The sequence below is a fragment of the Echeneis naucrates genome, chromosome 15, assembly GCF_900963305.1.
Source record: "Echeneis naucrates chromosome 15, fEcheNa1.1, whole genome shotgun sequence".
Taxonomy (NCBI): domain Eukaryota; kingdom Metazoa; phylum Chordata; class Actinopteri; order Carangiformes; family Echeneidae; genus Echeneis; species Echeneis naucrates.
Genome location: NC_042525.1, coordinates 10,792,213 through 10,812,004, shown reverse-complemented (window position 1 = coordinate 10,812,004; position 19,792 = coordinate 10,792,213). Strand labels below are relative to the sequence as shown.

At 42.7% G+C, this 19,792-nt stretch overlaps 1 protein-coding gene across 3 annotated transcripts; it reads right to left on the bottom strand.

Annotated features, from left to right (window-relative positions):
* Window positions 1-9,438: 9,438 nt before the first annotated feature.
* LOC115055427 (phosphatidylinositol 3,4,5-trisphosphate 3-phosphatase and dual-specificity protein phosphatase PTEN) lies at window positions 9,439-19,555 on the bottom strand. Of its 3 annotated transcripts, none has more exons than XM_029521226.1 (10): window positions 18,761-19,555; window positions 14,881-14,965; window positions 14,715-14,759; window positions 14,581-14,624; window positions 14,133-14,371; window positions 13,795-13,936; window positions 11,557-11,723; window positions 10,904-10,984; window positions 10,685-10,822; window positions 9,439-10,587 (listed from the first exon to the last, which is right to left on the bottom strand). In XM_029521226.1, the coding sequence occupies exons 1-10, from the start codon at window positions 18,837-18,839 to the stop codon at window positions 10,402-10,404; spliced, it is 1,206 nt and encodes a 401-aa protein (XP_029377086.1). In that variant the 5' UTR covers window positions 18,840-19,555; the 3' UTR covers window positions 9,439-10,401. The 3 variants fall into 3 exon arrangements, with proteins under 3 accessions (XP_029377086.1, XP_029377084.1, XP_029377085.1); XM_029521224.1 differs by adding an exon at window positions 12,312-12,380 and having other exon boundaries at window positions 10,685-10,984; window positions 18,761-19,554; XM_029521225.1 differs by having other exon boundaries at window positions 10,685-10,984; window positions 18,761-19,554.
* Window positions 19,556-19,792: the final 237 nt, after the last annotated feature.

The following is a 19,792-nucleotide window of genomic DNA, read 5'->3' as shown; positions in this document are numbered from 1 at the left end:
TTTTTTTATTTATTTATTTATTTATTTTTTATCACAATTTGATGGAAAGCTCCGCCATGGTTGAAATCATCCAGAAAGGATACGTGATGTTGGTTTTATTGTGACACAGAAATGGTGTGTTAATGTCTGCACTGCTGCATCGGGACATGCAAGGCGTCCCAGAGATTACAATTTATACTGTCCACCTTCTCTCTGCATGTTGTACTTCATTAAATCTGATCAAATGCGGTTTCGTGTGTTTCAGAGTGCAGACATCATGGCTTTAAGGTGCTCGGGTTTATCTGACTTGCTCTGGAGCTCACACAGAGAAATCACCCCAACCCAAGTGAGAGAAGAAACATTTCACCTCGTGTAGATGTCAATTCGTGCACTGAGATTTATTTCAATATGCCAGACATTTATAATATCTCATGTGATGTGTGACCCATATAAGAGACGTCAAAAATGAAGATTTGTACCTTTACATAGGCGTCATTGTGCACAGTAGACAACAGCACACACGCACGCACGCACAAGCCATAAGTTTTTATTTGGAGACAGGAAACGGGGTGTGCGCTCAAGTTCTTTCTGTCTTTACCTCTTTCTCTCTCTCTCTCTCTCTCTCTTATAGACACACACACACAACCGTTATTCATGGGTGTGGGGACATTTTCCATGCGGTATGAGTGGTTAAGCTTTGCAATTGTAAAGTGTGAAAAAAAATCTTCCAGATCTGCTCGGAGTTGAGACACAAATGGCTGAAATGATTGAGCGAGAGCAGGGTGAGACCAATTAGTTTAGGCTTATTGAAGAGTTGGGTTAAAAAGAAGAGGAAAAAAAAAAAAGACATACAGCTTTGTCACGCCAGAGAATAACTTTTCCAAGAGGCTGACTGATACATGATGACATGTCTCATCGCTGGGTTCAAAATTAAGGGCCGAGTTCAAACAGAATGCTACTTGTGCTTGAAAATCCCTCTTCCCTTGTCCTCCTTCTCTTACTTTCACAATTTTCTTCGACATGACCATTTCTTCTCTGACTCATCCGCCAGGTCCCGAGTGTATTGTGGCAAACCACTGTCAAATTCGCTCCTTTTTCTTGACTGTATCTTGGTTTCTCCTTCTTTCCATTTCTGTTTGCACTGCACATGTTCCTCTTTGGAAAGGTTAAGTTCTGGTTCAATGTAGATAGCTTTAAATTATTTACAGATTTACAATTAAACATGAATGAGCTACCTTTTAAAAAAATATACATCGTAAATTATCCAGAGTAATTCAGTTTTGTGAGCTGAAATACTTCAATATTTGGACAGATATGCAAGAAATACCCAACTGAGGCAAGAACTGACTTCTTCTCTTTGTTCAGTGCACCCTTTTGAGGTTCTTATAATATAGCTGGTTGTGTGGTTAGGTGCACACATGGAGCAGTACATGTGTTAACTCATTGTGCCCCAGCTCCTTTAATACAGGTTATACAGGTCCCACAAGGCACCAGAGCATCTGTTGAACTTTTCTTTGTTATCCTCTGAATGGAAACCTTGAGAAGATTCATGTGTGTATGTGTCCCCTTTATTTTGCCATAACTCTTGACAGCTTCACAGCAGTGTGATCCTCACTCGGGGCGGTGTATGTGACAGTGTGGGGCACGGCCACATTGTGTGCTGTCTCTTCACACCAGTAATTGTGTCATTTTTACCTCAAAACCTGTTAGCTACGCAACAGTTTGGGCTTTTTGTGTCTTGCCTAATAGCCTGAAATGGATGCAAGTGGAACTGACATAAGCCTGTGTGTTTATCTGTTATTGTCTGTGGCTGTGAGCATGTGCCATGGGGTTTCCTCTATGCGTGTGTGTGCATGTACGTGTTTTTGGATGCTGTGGCTGGGTATAGTCAATGAGGAAGCTACAGATGTGGATGATAGGTGGACGTGTGTTCGCTGTGTGTTCTCGTTCAATGGCTGCATGCTATCAGTGTTTGTTTGGGGTTAAAAGCCCCTCTCTCTCTCTGAGAGAGTTAGTGGGGGTCATCTAAACCGGATCTGTGGCAGAATCGCTTGAGAGGCAGAAGCATAATCTGTAGCTGGCTTTGTGCTCCCAGATTAAAGTGATGATGTTTTAAACCTTTCTCACGGCCACAATATGCCTTTTGCTTCTCTCCCTGCTACTTAGTATGTGTGTGACAGCAGATCCACACAGTTTGGGTTCAAGAAAAGGACACCTTCCTCGCTATTTATGAAACGGGGAGCTTTAGAATATTATCTGAGACGACGCGTGCATGTTCTATTCATCTATTAATTTGCCATCAGCGTGGTGTAGCTGTAGCCTATCTCCTCCAGTGTTTGAGGGGAAACAGCTGCTAATCCTAATCCCCCGTCTACCCCCATGGGATTCTGTCAAATCACAGGCCCTTTAAAAAGCTCTGGCTGGCTGGTTCCAGGGCTGGTTGAGTGGCTGGGTGACTGGCAGGCTCTAAATGAGAGGATGGACCACGCTTACCCACTCCTGTGAGTGACATCCACTAGGCCCCCAGAAAGTATGTCACTTGTTTGTACAAGTATGTACGTACACACACATCAGAAATTTCCATTGCACACTGCTCCTCCAGAGGACTCATCCAGTACAGTGAACTAGCTTTAGCCATAAACATTTACAGACAAGAAGTTTATGCCAGAAGGTTTAAATAAATGCATACCATGCTGATAGATGAGAAAAAGGCATCTTTTGGTTTACACAACCAGCCCAAAATGTTTGGCGCTGTAAACAATGTTCATACTGTGTCTGTAGTTCTGGTGAACTGCGTGTTGTTTACCACAACAACAACCGGCATGAAATCTTGAAAGTCTTGTTGTTGCTGTGGGGTTGCCAGAAAAAAGTCAGACATGGCAACATCACTGTCCCACACTTTTGAGAAAGGAATTAACGCCTTCTTCCTCTTATAAATGAAATGTTGAACTTCGTAAAGCAATAAAACCTCGGTTGCTCAATCCAGAGCACTCAGGGGTCACGCAGCGGTCCTGCTCGGCCTGCTGTGGCCGGTGCAGGGTGACCATATTTTCAAACTGTCAAGTGTGCTGCATGTTAACGCATGAGCTTATGCAAATACCATAGGTGCAACTCTTGTCACCTAGCAACATAAACTCTGCATAACTTCAACTTTTCTTTCTTTCTTTATTTATTTATTTATTTATTTTTTTTTTTGTACAAAAATCTGTAGTTTTAAGGCCCTTGAGATTTATAACAGTTGTTAACATTCAGTGTTCATATGCAATGAAACCCAGTTTGAAGTGTAATCCCCAATCTGTCAGTGTTGCTGCCATATTATTTTCACAATCTGCACACAATCTTGGGAGGGGTTGGCCCATATATGATCCACCCAATGGAACCTTTACCGCCTCAGACAAAAAAATCTGCATCAGAAGGATTCTTCAAACTGAGACAGTTTAGTGGCACAATTGGGAGGTAAATTAATATTTGGCTCAGACAAATGATCGTCTCCTGTCTGAATATCCATCCCTCACTTCAACCTTCCTTCCTCTTAACATGGATTTTGCCACATGACATGACTTCCTCCTCTGCTCTCGCTGTCATTGCTACAGTTCCTGGAAGTCACCTAACAATAAAGCGCAATGGCAGGTTGTAAAAAGCTACTTGCAAAGATGACCCACTTGCTTATGCATTTCTGGATTTACAGTGTCACAATGTTCTTGTCACTCCACTCAGATTTGAGGTTTTCTTCCACTGCTGTTCTGCTGTCTTGGGTGGTCAAATGTTTTATTTGGACTATGATTTATATCACATTTGTTTTGTTTTTTTTGTCTAGTACTCTGTTGTACTGTAATAGTGGTGTGGAACTGATGGGCTTTTTAAAACCACCCCAAGACCAAAACTGCAAAGATGCTGTAGACCGATCTTTGGATGCATCACTGACTGAAGGTGATCAGCTGAGAGTCACTGTGTTGCTAACAAATAAGAATTTTGGATCCTTTATTCTAAACTACATCCTCGACAAGCTCTTAAAATATGCAGTACACTCGGCTCTTTTTGATGCATCTCTTAAGCTATAAAATCCTGAGGCTGTAGCTCTCCTCTGAAACTTTAAAAGTCTTCGGTCGGGTTTCTAACTTTCGCTCTCCAGCACAAACAATGATATCAAGATTGTCCATCTGCTGTCCGCACATCGGTCATTTCAGATAATGACTCTCAGCTGGGGGAGACCGAGTGGAGGGTCGCAGAGGCTAGCAAAGAGAATCAGCCGACACGCTCGCGCTCGCATCCCTCCCTCATTCTTGGTCTATGAGGATGAGCTGGGGATGAGGAGTGCGCGGGTAACTATCAGTTATCAGCGTGAGGATTAGAGACTGTCATCAGCAGCCATATGCCTCATATTACCCTCCTGATGACACTAGATGGAGAGAGGGAAGAGAACAAGGAGTGAAAGGCTCAGGGGAAGGATTACCCTCGCTCTAAGATTTCGGGGTAGAAGTCAGGTAGACAACAGAGCCTGCTAAATGAAAGCCTGATAAATGTATGGAGTCTGGTATATGAACCAACGCTCTGATATGCACTCACATTCACACAGATACACAAGCCCTGCAGCAGAAGCACTTTTTGCTACAGGATTCCTGCCATGAAAGCCAGGCCAAATTCAATGCAAATTCCTGTTTTAGAAATGTGTGTGTGTGTGTGTGCTTATAAGCAGTGTTGTTGGGTGTATGTTGAGCATTATGGTAAAGCTGACATGCTTTTTTTTTATGGTTTTTGCCTCTGGCTATACATGTTGTCTATTATTCACTACAATGGACACATATGCGCTCCTCATTGATCACATTAAGAGAATAAGTCCTGTGTGTGTGTGTGTGTGTGTGTGTGTGTGTGCACGCTGAGGGGAGGGGTCAGGGGCGACAGTAATACAGTAAGTGTTTCCATGTGCTTCTCTTATTCATGAAGACACACACAAACACACACAACTGACAAGCAAACTGGCATACCCGTGTCAACACAGACGCACAGACACAGAGCTCGTGTGACTCATTAGGTGACTAAAGTCTGGACAGTAAAAATAACATCTGAAAACATTTACTGTACATTTCATTAACAGCTGGTCCAAGTCATGACGAGAAGTCCTCCAGTGGATTTTCATCAGATGTACTTTGCCAGATAAAGCAACTCTGAGGCGTCTCCATACATACAAGCAGCTCTGCACATCTCCAAACATCTCCTCCTCCTCCTCCTCCTCCTCCTTCTTCTTCTTCTTCCTTATTCCACTTCCTCATTCATCATAGTTCCTGTGTGCTATCGCCGGGCTATTTTGGTGCGTTCGCACAAAGAGAGAAACCATATATAGGATGAGCTGAAAGTGGTACCAAGTTCACAGCACTTTTATTTGTCTCGTACTGTTAAGAGCCAAAATTCTGTACGAGGATAGAGGGGTGTTAATATTCACATGGAACCAATAATCTCCTCTGATTAAGGTTTCACTCGTTCATGCTGCTTTGATGGTAGATTTATCTTTTGCTCCATCACATGACACCTTTAAGTTTGACCTTAAAGATTCCTGCATCGAAATAGCAAAAGTCTTCAATTAGAATGACAATGTAAGTTTAATAAGATGCTGATGAAAGTCGAAATAGAATTTTTATCGCCTTCAAAGGAAACTAGACTGGGTGCCGATTGTACTGAATTAATTTGAAAAAATTGGAGAAAGTGTTTCTACATCTGACAGTACTGAAGCAAACCCAAACTTGAATGCTTAAGTATTCAGGGTAACTTATTATTGTCTTAATCTGATTCATAGTCGTTTGCCTTGTAAATATAATGTTTGCGTAATCTCACGTCCAAAATACTTCTGAATCAGCATCATTACACCGGCATGTTCCAAGACTGATTGTGTTTTCTAGTGTTCGTCATCACTTGCCACAGCAGACCACCATGAAGAGGAGAGGAGAGGCACAGGCACTTAGCATGTAAAAGACCATATGTGTGAGCATGAGTGTGGGCACAGAGAAATGATATGCCTGTGGTCCTGCCTCGGCTTATGTGAGTCTGTGGGAGGCAGAGTACGACTTTGTTTCATACTCTTGTATATCTGTGTGAGTGCCATGGTCTACACGTGTGGGTGTGTGCACTTTTTTCCACAGGCTGTCACTCGTGCTGCTGCTGCTCCTGCTGCTGAGTCTTTGGTAAGTTACTGTGCCTATGATGGTGTGTGTGTGTGTGTGTGTGTGTGTTTAAGCTTTTGTTTAATTTCTACTTCCTGTTTTATTCTTGGCCTAATCCAAACGCAACACAGCTGTGCAGTCAGTCAGAGAAAGAGGGCTTGGGGGATGGGTTGCCAGGTCTTGGTGAGTGTAGCCATGCTCTACAACTGCTACCAACAGATGGAAGGGAAATGGGGTTACCAGCTTGGGCTTATCCTCTCTTTGTAGGCCAGACTGACTACCCCCAACGCCCCCCTCAAATACACACACCCTCCCCTACCCCTCATTTGGCCATAATACTGGATTTAAATCTCCATATTTCGGTGCCATCCTTTTTTCTTCTTCTTCTCCACAGTAGGTTCGGTGGAATTGAATTGCTGAATTGCTGAAAAAACGGAATTCTTTGACGAAAAAATCTCATTATTCTTGTTTAGTTTCTCTTATTTTGGCTTTGAGTTATAATTATTGCATAGTGGCTTACAGTGACTTTTAGAACGTGACAAAGTCCACTGTTGTTTCTTCTCTAGAGCAGGTGGTGGTGATGGTCAACAGACAATAGCTTTGGCCACCGCTGTCTGTATATAGGCAGAGATGATAACACCCTCTCTGAGGAGTCCTACACCCTCAGTGATGCAACCAAAACATGATACTGACCAGAGTTACCTTCACTGATGTCTTGGTTTTAAATATTCACACTGACCATCCCATATTTTCCACAAAGTAAGTCAGAACCTTTTCTTTGTGTCTAATTATATGCACCTAAAACTGTGACGGTCCCGAAACAGTCTCATTATTTTTACTTAGTGAATCAAAAATAGACTTTCCATTTCACAAGTGTGACGCATGAATGAAAGTTTTGTAATCAAAAAAAGCGACGATGTTGACTGATTGTTGAATGATTTTTCCACACAAGTCAAACTCATGAGCTGGTCTGTAAGAGTAAACTTTGTTATTCCCAATAGGAGATTTGTCTTGTCATCTCTTATGTTTGAGACACATTTAAAATCAAATGGTTTGTGTCAAGCCAAGCTTAATGAAGGTGTCCATCCTGTCATGGTATACAGAAGAGTCCATGTCGTTGTGCAAAAGACTCACTATTGCTGTGTCATCTGCAAATATAAAAATAAAATTATTGGGATGCTCTTTCCTGCAATCCTCTGTGTAAGACGTAAAAAGTCTTGGTGAAAGCACGCTAACTAGCGGGACTACTGTCTGAAAGCGTCCAATTGACCTTCACTTGCTGTGTGCGATTAGTTGAGAAAGAATAGAATCGTTTCATCAGGGCAGTGTTGGCATTCATGTCTTTCAGCTTTTATAAAAGCAGGTGGGGTTTCCATGTATTCACTGAACAGAAATAACTGGACTAAAATCAATGAATGAAATTAAAGCAAAACTTCTATTTCACCAAAATCCTCCACAATCTTGATTAACCACAAATATTTAGATTATTTCATTATACAATCTATAATTGTTTTGTTTTTTTCTGGAAACAGTGGGTTTCCATAATGGACTGGCATTGACGTGGCTTACTGGGAGATGTGCACATACTGATGTTAAAAACAACGTCAACACACTTTTATGTTAGATTGCGTATTTGTATCTCCATAATATATGAATCGCATAATGGTGGAAAATTCCGATTCAGACAACCAAAGCATTCCTACAAATTCTCCCAAGAAAGGTGTTGATGGGGAAAACATGTTTTTAGAGGAGACCGTTTCTCAAAACATACAAATTGAGCCGTATAGATTAGATTAATATTTCAGATGCTGCTTCTGCTGCTGTGTCTGTTTGCGCATGTGATGAGGAGCGCAAATCAAAAGCAAAGATGTGGACTCGAGCTCTACTGAAGTCAGCCCCCTTCACTCTCCTCAGCCTGCCTGTGGAGAGCTGAGGCATCTCTCTCTGGTCTTTCTTAACCGAGCACAGCACATTCATTATTAATCAACCGGAGTCTCTCCCTCTTCTCGGCTCAGCCAATTACAGTTGGGCCCCTGCGACTGCTGCCTGTCTCATTTGACGCTGTGCTGGTTGGCTTTGATGTCTCTATCAACACAAAAGAGCTGGGGACTGAGTCTTAATAGAGCAGAAGGGGATTATGTGTCTGCCTGCCTCTGGGGGTGGAACATTTTTTTATATACATATATATATATATATATTTATGTTTAATTCATACTTTATTATCAGGAGACTTCGGGCCAAGCTTTAGCCAGGGTCTTGTCACTCTCTGCTCTCCTATCACAGTGACATGGTCGTTAATCCTGTTACTCTTTCATTTGCGAAATCGCACAAGCCTGCGACCAAAGCAGGCTCCAGTACCCAGGGCCTGCCCCCCCCCCACCTCCACTTCCATCCCCCTCCAGGACTGGTAGCCTTTCCTTCCTCTGCTCATTTCATGTGAAGAACGCCTTCAAGACCAGCAGCAGCCACTCTGCATGCAACACTGACAGTTTGGTATGAGGTCAGGCTGCTTTTGACAAATGTTTATCTATTTATTTATTTTGGTTGAAATCAGGGTTCAGAGGACAGCTTGCTTTGAAATCAATTCAGGAAGTGGAAATGTACTGTTACTTGGCATAAATATCAAAAGAAAAATCTGATCTGAAAGCAGAAAAGTGAATGCTCTGTTGTGTGAACTTCAATTATCAGTCAAGTTTGAATGAAAGCAATTTGTTGCAGTCCCGAGTCTCCAAAGTCTCCAAAGGCCGAGTCTGTTTGATAATCATTAGATTTATGAGCTTTCAGCCATCAACCTTGACCCTGGGCTCACTGGCTCCATCGCTGTTATTTGTTTGAAGTGGGTTCTTCAGCCTTAGTTGAACTTTTAATAATAATCCTTCCATCACTTCCCTACCTCAGGACCCACCCGCTATTTGCAGTGCTGACCTTTAAAGCAGGAAGTTACTGTTAACACGGTCCCGCAGCTGCAACGACAACCTGCTTTACAGCATTTTTCTCATCAAGTGCAGCTCTTGTGCACAGTCTCCTTCCCAACTTGCTCCACCTTTGCACATTCTTGAGTTTAGATTATGCGGTGTGACACTTGCAAAGCGATGACTGTAGTTGACGCCGATGGTGTGAAGCCAAAGGCTGAGCTGGCCTCGCCACTTGATGACAACCACATATTACCAGATTCATTTTCATTGGGCACGATTTTCATTAACTGCGAACGGCAAAGGGAGAGTATTACATAAACCTCTGATGCAATTTTCTGAGCATGACTCAAAGCACCGGGGAACCCCACGCAGAAGACACATCTCAAAGCTGGTTTCTTTAAGAAAAGACAACATTGCATACATTTATTAGGGATGGACGCCAATTCCAATACATGCAAATCACCACTGTCCTTTAAATGTAGTGTTGACATTATTGCAAACACTTGTCTCCCTGCTGTTTTGTGTATTATATTTTTATTATCTTAGGATAAAAAAAACATTAACAATTACATGGGATGCCTTGTTCTGCATAATTTAACGTATACACAGTGGGAACAGGAATGGCAATGCTTTAGACATCATCACAGCCTCTTCATAACCCCACCCACCCCCAACCCACTGCCCGCATGCAGTTTGCACTGCACAAAGGCCGAAAGTCACGTGAGACAGCCTGCAAAGAGCACAAGAAGCATTCACAGTAAAGGAGGATAGGGAAGAGGATGGGATGGAGGGGAGGGAGGGAGAGTAAAAGATGAGAAGTGGGGAAGAGGAAAAGAGGGAGTGAAACAAAGTGACTGCAGCACTGGCCTTGGTTTAGACAGGAGAAGGAGCAGCATAGTCCTAGTATATCATTCTAACTTCTCCCACACTTCAACTCCGGTCTCCTGATTGTGGTACTCTTTCCATTGTCTTTGACACAAAAAAAGTTTGTTTATATATGCATGTATATATGTATATACATATACGTATGTATATATATATAAACACATTTTATAGCTACAGCACCTTTTCCCATGGGGCAACAGTGTCAATACCTCGCACATGGAACATGGCCGTGCCAAAGAAAAAAATAAAAAAAAAAATAAAAAAACAAAACAAAAAAAAAATAATAAAATAAAAACAAAACAATATATTGGTCAGGATATTCATCTTTTTTTCCCTAAAATTGGCATTTCACATGATGATATTCTATTGCCGTTTGGGGGAGGGACAAAGGTTCTTCTTTTGAGTTTATATTCAAGTTTTCTCCTTTTTTTCTCATGTATAATTTCTTCTTTTCCTGTTTAAAAAGTTCACACCTTTGTGATTTGTGTGTGCTGCTCTTCATCAAAAGGTTCATTTTCCGGATCAGAGTCAGTGGTATCAGAATATCGATAATGGTCTGGCTCATTGTCGCTAACGTCCGGGGTGACGGATGTCGAAGTGCTTGCCTCAGAATTCGAAGGCTCCTCCACAGCTTTTGTAAAATACAACTTCACCTGGAAATGGGAATGAGAGACATCGTAACATTACTCTGTGAAAAGTGTTTACCATTTTTACTTCAACTAAATCTTGAAGACTCTTGTCACTGCTTACCTTGAAGTTTGGCGAGAAGTAGCGGTTAGCTTTGTCTTTGTTGGCCTTGTCCAAGTCATTCTTAGTAAGGGTCAGGATAAGGAACTCCCTGTCGCTATCCCTGCAGCTGTCCCTGCTCTCTGCGCGCTGTGGCTGCGTCTGCGTCTGCGTCTGTAGTTGTGGCTGTGACTGTGGCTGTCCCAGCCCAGGTCCCCCTTGCTGGCTGTCTGCGTTGTTCACCGCCCCATTTTCCATCTTCTCCCCACTCTCTTCTGGTCCAGGGATGAAGAAGGTGTTCACCCAGAAGTGAAACATTTTGTCCTTCAGGGGGGAGATGACGGCAGAGGAAATGAGCAACAATGTATTTGATTTTATTCGTTCATGAGCTAATGCTTTACTTATTGTTAACTAATCCCACTATTCCCCACGATGTTTCTATTTATGACACAAATCTATTAAAATTTCTAAGAGATATAGCTCAGAAAAAAAAAAGAAAAAGAAAAAAAGGCTGAGTTATTTCCTTAAACACCCAGCTGTCTTGGATTATTTCTGGGCCTTTAGCCACTGCAGTTTTTAGCAAACATTACTCAAAACAGGCCCTTTGACTAATTTTAGCCATCTTTTTAAACATGTGTTGCATTGTGAGCATTTAAGGCAGAAGGATGGTGACTGTGGGGTTGAATGAGTGTGGTACTGCATGACAGAGTGGCTCATTGATGAGTTTTTAAATGTAATTTTTGGAAAACAAACCAGGTTTTATGGGAAAATGGGTAGTCATATGGCTGCTTGAGACGTCATGATGATCAACAGAGAAAATGAGCTTTTGATCACTGACAAGGTCCAAGCAAATCAAGTTACAACAATGGCAAGAAAGAAAGAAAGAGGCAATTAACCTTCTTCATCATCTTATTCTGTTTATGGAAGAACTCCACTTTGATGTCTCCACAAACTGGCAGCGGCTGTGGGAATTCGAAAAACATGTGCTTGTCCTCACGCCGTGTGTGAGCGGGGTGCGACGTGTGAATCTTAACTTTCAGCTGGTACACCACAAACTGGGGATCTGCAGAAAAGAAAACACAACCAAAAAACAAAAACAAAACAAAAAAAAAAAAAAAGTTGACGTTGCACAAGGAAAAGGGTGGGGCAAGATTATGAGATTTGTGAGAAGAGGAGAATGAAAACACAAGGGGAGGAGGAGAGAGTGACAGAGGAGCAAGGAGTAAATCAAGAGAGCAAGACAAAACACGTGTGTTATTACATGAGTTTGGACGGCGGAACAGCACCCTTAAACATTATTTAAAAAAAAAAACAAAACAGCCCAAAACATTACAGTACAATTAAAAGGAGTAGAAGGGGGGAAAACAGATCACAAGAGTAATGCCCAAAGAGACCCAGAACCAGAGACACAGGACCCTATTCTGATAGACCATCAGTTTGGTCTTGGACAGTGTTAACCCTTCCTTCTTCCTGTCAGGGGGAGGTACGGATTCGGGGGTTGGGGGGGTTGAAGATGATTTCATATGCCATTAAACTTGCCCTATCCTCTTACGCAACATGTCTACCTCAGACTGCTCGTGCCTGCTGGATCTCTGGGGCCATATAAAAGCAAATGAGTGAAATGATAATAATGGATGAAAGGCTCATTTACCCCAATGCCAATTCCCTTTCTTGAAGCCCTGAGGGGTCGGCTCGGTCCTGTTTTTAACGGTACTGTCCCCTTAGAGAGAGAGAAGGAGATTATCAAAAACAGGGCCTAGCTGGCATGTCAGGGGCTTGACAGCACAGCAGGTACAAACACAAGAACTCTACACCAATATTTACAGATATATGCATCTACAGAACTGTTCTTGACAACGGCATACAGTCCGGTGCCTTTAAGTGGAAAGGTGCAACTTAAACATCTGATACACAGCGGATTGAAGCAGGGGAGTGGGCTCAAGAAAGATAAAAATTTCAAACAACCACTAAAACATTGGATTCAACAAACAAGTGTGTGATGTTATTTCTAACAGATTTACCAAACTAGTGTCTCTCGTTTTATCACTGCAGCGAGCTAAAACCTGAGGGCTGGAAAAAGGGTAATAGATATTTGTGGATGTATTAAGACATCAAACTCAGAATAGGGCCTTCTCCAAAAGGGAAGTGTTAGGAGGAAAGAGAAGGCGTTAGGGTGAAACAGCTGCAGAAGGAAAGGAGGTTTGGGTGCACATTTCAAATCAAGTTTCTTTTGTGTCTGACTGCTTCAGGTGTGTGTCATTCTGCTGCTGAATATGGGAAACTATGCCACTTTGCACCTATGCAATGTACACACACCATCTTCAAGCAAACATGCAATTATATGCAGCTACTCCTGAAGAACAGTAACTTATTAACTCTCTGCCATTGTATGAAAAAATTATTTTTAAATCACTGGCCAAGACATTTAAATATAAATGACTTCCTAACTCTTTGTAAACAAAGTGTGCTTGTGTGGCTCTTACTGAAGAGTCCACTTAGTGAGTCTGCAGTTTACTTCCCTTGTGCAGTGCTTTTAGCGATGCTGTAATTGTGTATTTGTTTTAATTCCAGATAGGGGAATGAACAGATGATCTGATCACACACACTTCAAATAAAATAAAAAAATAAAAATAAAAAATAATATATATATATATATATATATATATAAATAAATGTAGCAAAATATTGCTACATTGCCCAATTTTGCAAGTTTGGAGCTTAACGGTTATATTTTTCTTCAGAGAGTAATGCCACAGAAATAAAACATCATATGACCCAAATAACACAAGAAAATTTCCATTAGCGCAAACACAGGGGATTTGATTTTGGCAGAGAATAAACTGACCATGTTGTAAGCAGCAACAAGAAGACTTGATCAATAAGAAGCTGATCTTTTTCATCAAACAGTCCAGAAATAGTGCAGCGAATCCAGCTGTATTTGATTTGGTTTTAAAACCGCAGCAAAGGACGACTCAGCTGTACCACAGGTGACCTGCCTGGTTCTGTGATGCTCAACTGTAGTATGGGTGACCACTACAGTGCACAGCACATCCAAGGCTCTTGTTACATTTGAACAGCGGCATGCATGCCCACACCCTAGTTTGGAGTTATAGTTGAACATAAGAGTGACTCACTGCAGGTGCCCCCGCTGAACATAGGGAGGGTCTCGAACACCATTTTGTGGAAGAGGAGCGCCACCGGCTTGTACTCGAGCTGATTCTTCAGTAGGTAGCTGTAGTAGTAGACGTAGCGGCGCTGGCTCGGGATCGTCACTCCCTGCAACAACATTTAGACATCCAGTGCTCAACTGTTTACAACTAAAGCTGATTGACAGCTATTGAGATAATGTCACTGAATGCTTTACATGGCTAAACACAGAATCTCTATAGAATTTGGTCCAGTGATGTAATAGACCCATCAGTGGGTCTATACAGATGAAGAGCTACCGTGGAGCAGTGTTTGCTCATCTCACCTTCTTGTCCCTTGTCCTGACTTCACCGTAAAAGTCAAGTGCTTCTTGGGCCTCCAGGAATTTGCCGCGATGGAGGAGATAAGCACAGATCATAACTCCAGTGCGGCCCTTCCCGGCCTTACAGTGGATCGCCGCCACATGATTGTCATCCTCACTTAACCACTGGTCCAGGTCTTCACAAAACGGCTTAATTAGCTCCAGCTGAGGAGGGTTGTGGTCTTCGAAGGGGTACTGTGCAACTGATGCGTGACGGGATGCAGGCCCATGCAGAGTTGTAACCAGAGAGGGGAGGATTGTGGACAGGAACACAGGGGCAGACAGAGGAGAGGAAGACACAATGGACATTTTGTGAGATTTTCACCAGTGTGTCACCAGACTTTTAGGTCAGATTTTTCTTCTCCCCCCTTTAAAGCATGAACGCATGTACAGAACATATAAAGCAACCTACCTCTGCAGTTAAATTTGGCAGCATCGTAGTGTCTTTCTGCGCAGCTGAAACAGGAAGAAGAAAATCCAGTTAGCAGTCAAACAGGGGAAGTTAGTGAGTTAACAAAGAGCAGTTCAGGTGCAAGCAACACTTACAGGTTGTAGATTTTGTAATGGTTTTTATGTTTTGAATCCAAAAACCTGTTTTTGAGTGGAAAAGAAAAAATATAAACTCATTAGACAGATAAAGAAATTCAACAACCACCCTAATGTGTGTCTTCTCTTTTTCTATGATCATGCAGCAGAAACAGAAACAACTCACCGTACTACATCATCTATATTGTTTCTGTACACGCCTTCGAGTCTCTCTGCAGGAAAACCCATGGCAATGATGTTTGGGTAGATATCTGTTCAGGGTCAAGGAAATGTCTCGCAAAATGTTTCAGAGGAAATTAAACCCATACGAAGAAAGACAGTTGTATATCTAACACACCCAGTGCCACAAATTTAATAGCAAAATCTCAGTTATTCAGTTCTTTTTAAACTAATGAAAATAATTTAATTTAACCTCTGGCTAATCACAAGGAATGCAGAGATGAGCAGCAGAGCAGGAAAAATGTCAGCCAATGTCAATATGAGGATGTTGCATTTATGGATAGATAGGTTTGTTGGTGAGTGTGTGTGTGCGCGGGCTTTGTGACAGATGGCCTTGACAGTGAGAAGCAGGCAGAGAGGAAAAGAGTAACAGTGCTCCTGCTTGAGCCAGGCCCACATGTGGGTGCATGAGGAGTCTCCACTCCCTGACCTGCATGTATTTTTAGAGCCCAAAGTTATATTAGGATGATCGCAAATGTTCGGCTTATCTCTCTTTCGAGCTCAGCTGGACCAATTTGAATATCTAGGAGTTCATGAAGCACGCAGGCCAAAAAAAAAAAAAAAGTATCAAACAAGAATCCTTTGTACCATCACTTGCAAATAGTGTATGCAGCAGAAAGCAGCTATGTTTCTGTAAAGTTCAACACGAATGGAAACATATGCAGCAGATTCCACAACTTCTGCTTGCACCTTGCTATAATGCACTTCAAGTCGCCTTCCAGCAAATGTGGCTCCAGAATTCAGTGCAGGATAGTGATGGAAAATGCCATGGCCAATTATTTGCGGACACACAGATCATAAAAAGGCGCAAATCAGTGTCATGTTGCAGTGAAAGGAATAATTGAGTTGGCATGCATATCTTGCGGCCTGCTTGCAACGCCTACCTGTAACTGACTGTCTGCTTGTCGCCCTAAGCTGTGGGATTTCACACTTTAACCACAGATTAAAGGGCAACCTTTGCTTACACTTCCTGTGCCATGGTGTCAGAAATAGAAAAGCTGAATATTTCAAATTAGATGTGTTTCATTTTAAGCAGACTTTATTTTTCAAGAGTCAAATCACATTTGAACTGGTCAGAAAAATTTGACACACACATCTGACAACTTTGGTTAGAAAGTGCGGCTGGTCCCATCCAATCCTAATTTTTGTTGGTGTGCACACATATGAGCATGTAAGAGCACAAAAGAAAAAGCCTTTATCATGATACACACAAGGCTCATTGTTGAATCACTAGACCTACCAGTAAGTGGAAAATAAAAGTTGGAATTCAGAACTTGTTGAGGTTGATTGTACAACAGTGGACACACATGCAAAGAAATGTGTGGATGGTTATTTTCAATAGAGCTCTGTAAGAGGAATTCACCAAGTGCCTTATTGCAGCTCTGCTCTGCCGATATGCTCAACACAAGATGTGATGCATGAATTCAAGAAGCCCAATGGAAAATCTATTGTATTATTTGCATAGTGCCAAGCTACCTTCCCAGTAGTTCATAACACAGTAGCCTATATGTACATACTGTGCCATAATCCCTTCCATTAATGCCTAAAAGACTTAATTAGGAGCAAAATGCTGCTTTTTGTGCTAATTAATGGGCTACTCTAACCCTTGGTCCTAGTGATCCCAGTCAGACTATTCTAAGGGTTTTGAAAAAGCTCCAGAGCTCCCAAGAGAGCCTCAGCCCAGGGCATGGGGGGCTTGGTCTTTGCAGCTGGGAGGAAACACACATGCGGGACCCCCGACGGAAGCTCCAAGTGAGGGGGTGGTGAGGGGGAGTTGCTGTTTCAGGCACACCTTTTCTTTAAAGCCAGCCCTGCCTCAGCTCTATGCATATGCCAAATCCACAACTACGAACAGAAAGGGGGGGGGGGGGGGGGGGGAGTGGGAACCAGCTAGTGCTGAGCGAGCTGGGGGTGAGGAGGACAGGAAAGGAGGAGAGCAGAGGAAAGGGGGCAAGTAGAGGGAGGGAGAATCAGAGTGGGAGTAGTAAAGAAAAGGAGCAAAGGAGAGGTGGTGGGTTGAGAGAGTAAGTAAGAGAGAGAGCACTCAGACAGCAATGCTGATACAAGATCACTGGCAACTCTATTTTAAGGGCAATTCCCAGAACTGTGATACTGCATTACATAACAACAGAGAGCCCATATTGTTTTTAGACACCATGCCAAAAATGATAAAAGGGACAGTTCGAAAGGACCCACATCTGAACAAGAGGAGCCTTCAAGACAAAGTGATGTCACTTCTGAGCGTCATGCCCCCCTACACACCTGCACAGACACACACTGCAGTCCTGTCACAGACAGACAACATACTGGCTTCACCACAGTAAAACACCAGATGAAAAAGAAATGATGTGACAATGACAATGTTGTGATGCTCACGTTTTAAAATCTGCAGTCAAACGTACATCACAGCTGAAACTTAAGTCTGAATTACTTTCAGTATGTTTCTATCCCCAGTGGCAACATCGAATCAAGGTAACTTGCTCAGCTTTACGTTTCCACACAGAAGAAAATGCTACTCAGCAATGTTACAATTGGCGCCACAATACCAGAGGAAATTTAGTCCATAAATGCTGGCTTGTTTAAGTTTTCAAATTCTGTGCAGAACCTGACAGAGCTGCCACTTACAATCTATTTCCCTATGGATTCATCTGCTCGATTCTCCTTCTTGATTAGTTGACTGTGTGCCATCAACTGTCATAGAAAAATGAAAAGCACCTACTGCAATTTTTTCGACCCCAAGAGGACATTTTCAAATGTCTGTTTGTACAACTAGTCCAAACCCCAATGATATTCAGAGACAACTAGGAAAGCCAACAACTCTTTTTTACTTGAGGAGCCCCCCGGTGAACCGACCAATTTATACAAAACTTGTTTGAGCTCTAAAACTAGAAATTTCAAACTCAGGGCTTGCAGGTTGGAATGTCAAGTGTGACATCCTGATACAGGATCAAGTGCACAGTCGCGCCAACCATGACCTCTGTCACACATCAGTTTGTATTTAGCTGGCCACTGTCAAACACACATCTGCTAATCTAGTTTATCCCTAGTCAAATTAGTAAAAGTGTCAACATTAGTCGTAGAGATGCAGCACCAGGGAACCAGGTCATCTATTATCAGTGGTAATAAATGAGAAATGAGTCCTGCAGAGGGGCCTGAAATAGCTATAGTTAAATCTGGAAATGATCATTAATGGAAAACCCTTAATTTGGTGTTTTACAAAGATATAATGTAAACCCATCAATGGATTCTCACCCATGAAAGACACAGGAGACGTGAGGCAGGGAGTGAGCTAACCTGCAGAATTTTACCATAATAAACCAGAGACCTACCATATAAATGAATTGACAGATGCTACATCTACATGTCAAAATATCAAAAAATATCACTACGTGAAAATATTTACAGATAACCAGAAAAGGTCTACACAACTTCAGTCACCAACTGATTAAAAAAAATATTCAACAACTAACAATTTAACAAGCTCAAGCTAGACAAGCTTGGTCGACCACTGGAGTAAATGTCTTAAAAGTCTTAATAAAAAAGAAAAGTAGGGGGAGAGAGAGAGAGCCACTTCTGTCCAGTAGAACGGGCTTCTCCAGCTACAATATGACTGTGACATTTATGCGTGCTGGTTTGACAGATCCACCATCTTTCAAACATGCTGGGTGACAGCAAAGCTGCGCTGTCTGACCAACTAGCCAGCGAGCTAAGTAGCAGCTAACTGCCTCACATCTCTGCCTCCACTTCTACTCATCAATGCAATTATTACCCCTCATTCATCCGAGTCCAGGGTGCTGCTGAAAGTACGGGATCACAAGAAAGGATACATGTTAAGTCCAAGTCGAACCCATCCTCTTGATATCTCCTTTTGTTCCGGCTGACCATTTCTTTTATAATCGCAGCCATTGTAGCAGGTGACAGGAGTCTATATGGGTTAAATGATGAAAGCAGGTTTTTCTGGTATTGGCTGTGTGATCGGGTTTGTCGCAGTCAGGGGGGTCTGCTCTCTGGATTTTGCAGTTCCTCGCAGAGACGTGCTAGTCCGCAGAGCTTGCGGTGTTTGTGGGTCGGATTAGACAGGCTTCCTCTGGATCATAAAGACGGGCCTCGCTCTGCTCCTCCGTGCAGGCCCGACTTTCCCAATCCTGCAATTCGTCTTGCAAACACCTCCAAATTAAATACATGCAGTTGTCCTCGGTAAAACCTCTAGTTGTCCGACACGGTCCAAGCCGATGGCTCAGTCGTAGTAGCCCCCGCGATTGACAGTGCGATGGACGTGAGGACTCACCGGTTCCCGAAATCTGAATCCAGACGGAGCTAGCTCGCTAGCTAAGCAGCTAGCTAGCTAGCTAGCTAGCAACAATAGCTGTAGCTGAAGCTCTTCTAAGCAAAATCCTCCTACCTAAAGAGTCAACATTGTAATCGTCGGACTGCCAGGAACACATTTGAAAAAAGTGACAGGCTCCACCGTAATTGTATATAGAGTATACAAAGCTCAGAAATCGGCAGGCGTAGGTTTGACAGCTCGGTCCCGGGGAATCATCTTCTTTCCTCGGCTCTGTCGCTCCAGCTGAACTCTCAGGCTCCCATCATGGCCTCCACCGAGGGAAAAAAAGAAGGTAGAGCAGGCTGGGATCTTAGAACAAATATCCCTCCGCTCTCACCACCTTAGTCCCACCGCTCAATTCGCCTCAGCAAATGCGGCATCCACTAAACGCTAATCCTCAATAGATGTTACATCCAGATTAACTGCATGTTGCGGGTGTAATTGATTTCACGCTCAGACGCCGCGACAATTCGGGTTATTTCGCGCTGCTGGCGGAAGGATAACGCGAGTCCGCTCGCAGCGCACCCTTCTG

Bases quoted from the DNA above. Each gene is read 5' to 3' on its own strand.
- LOC115055427 (XM_029521224.1), bottom strand. From the start codon at position 18,839: ATGGCTGCGATTATAAAAGAAATGGTCAGCCGGAACAAAAGGAGATAT. The intron at 14,760-14,880 runs GTGAGTTGTTTC...ACTCAAAAACAG, and splicing joins AATATAGATGATGTAGTACG to GTTTTTGGATTCAAAACATA. The intron at 14,625-14,714 runs GTAAGTGTTGCT...TTCCTGTTTCAG, and splicing joins CATTACAAAATCTACAACCT to CTGCGCAGAAAGACACTACG.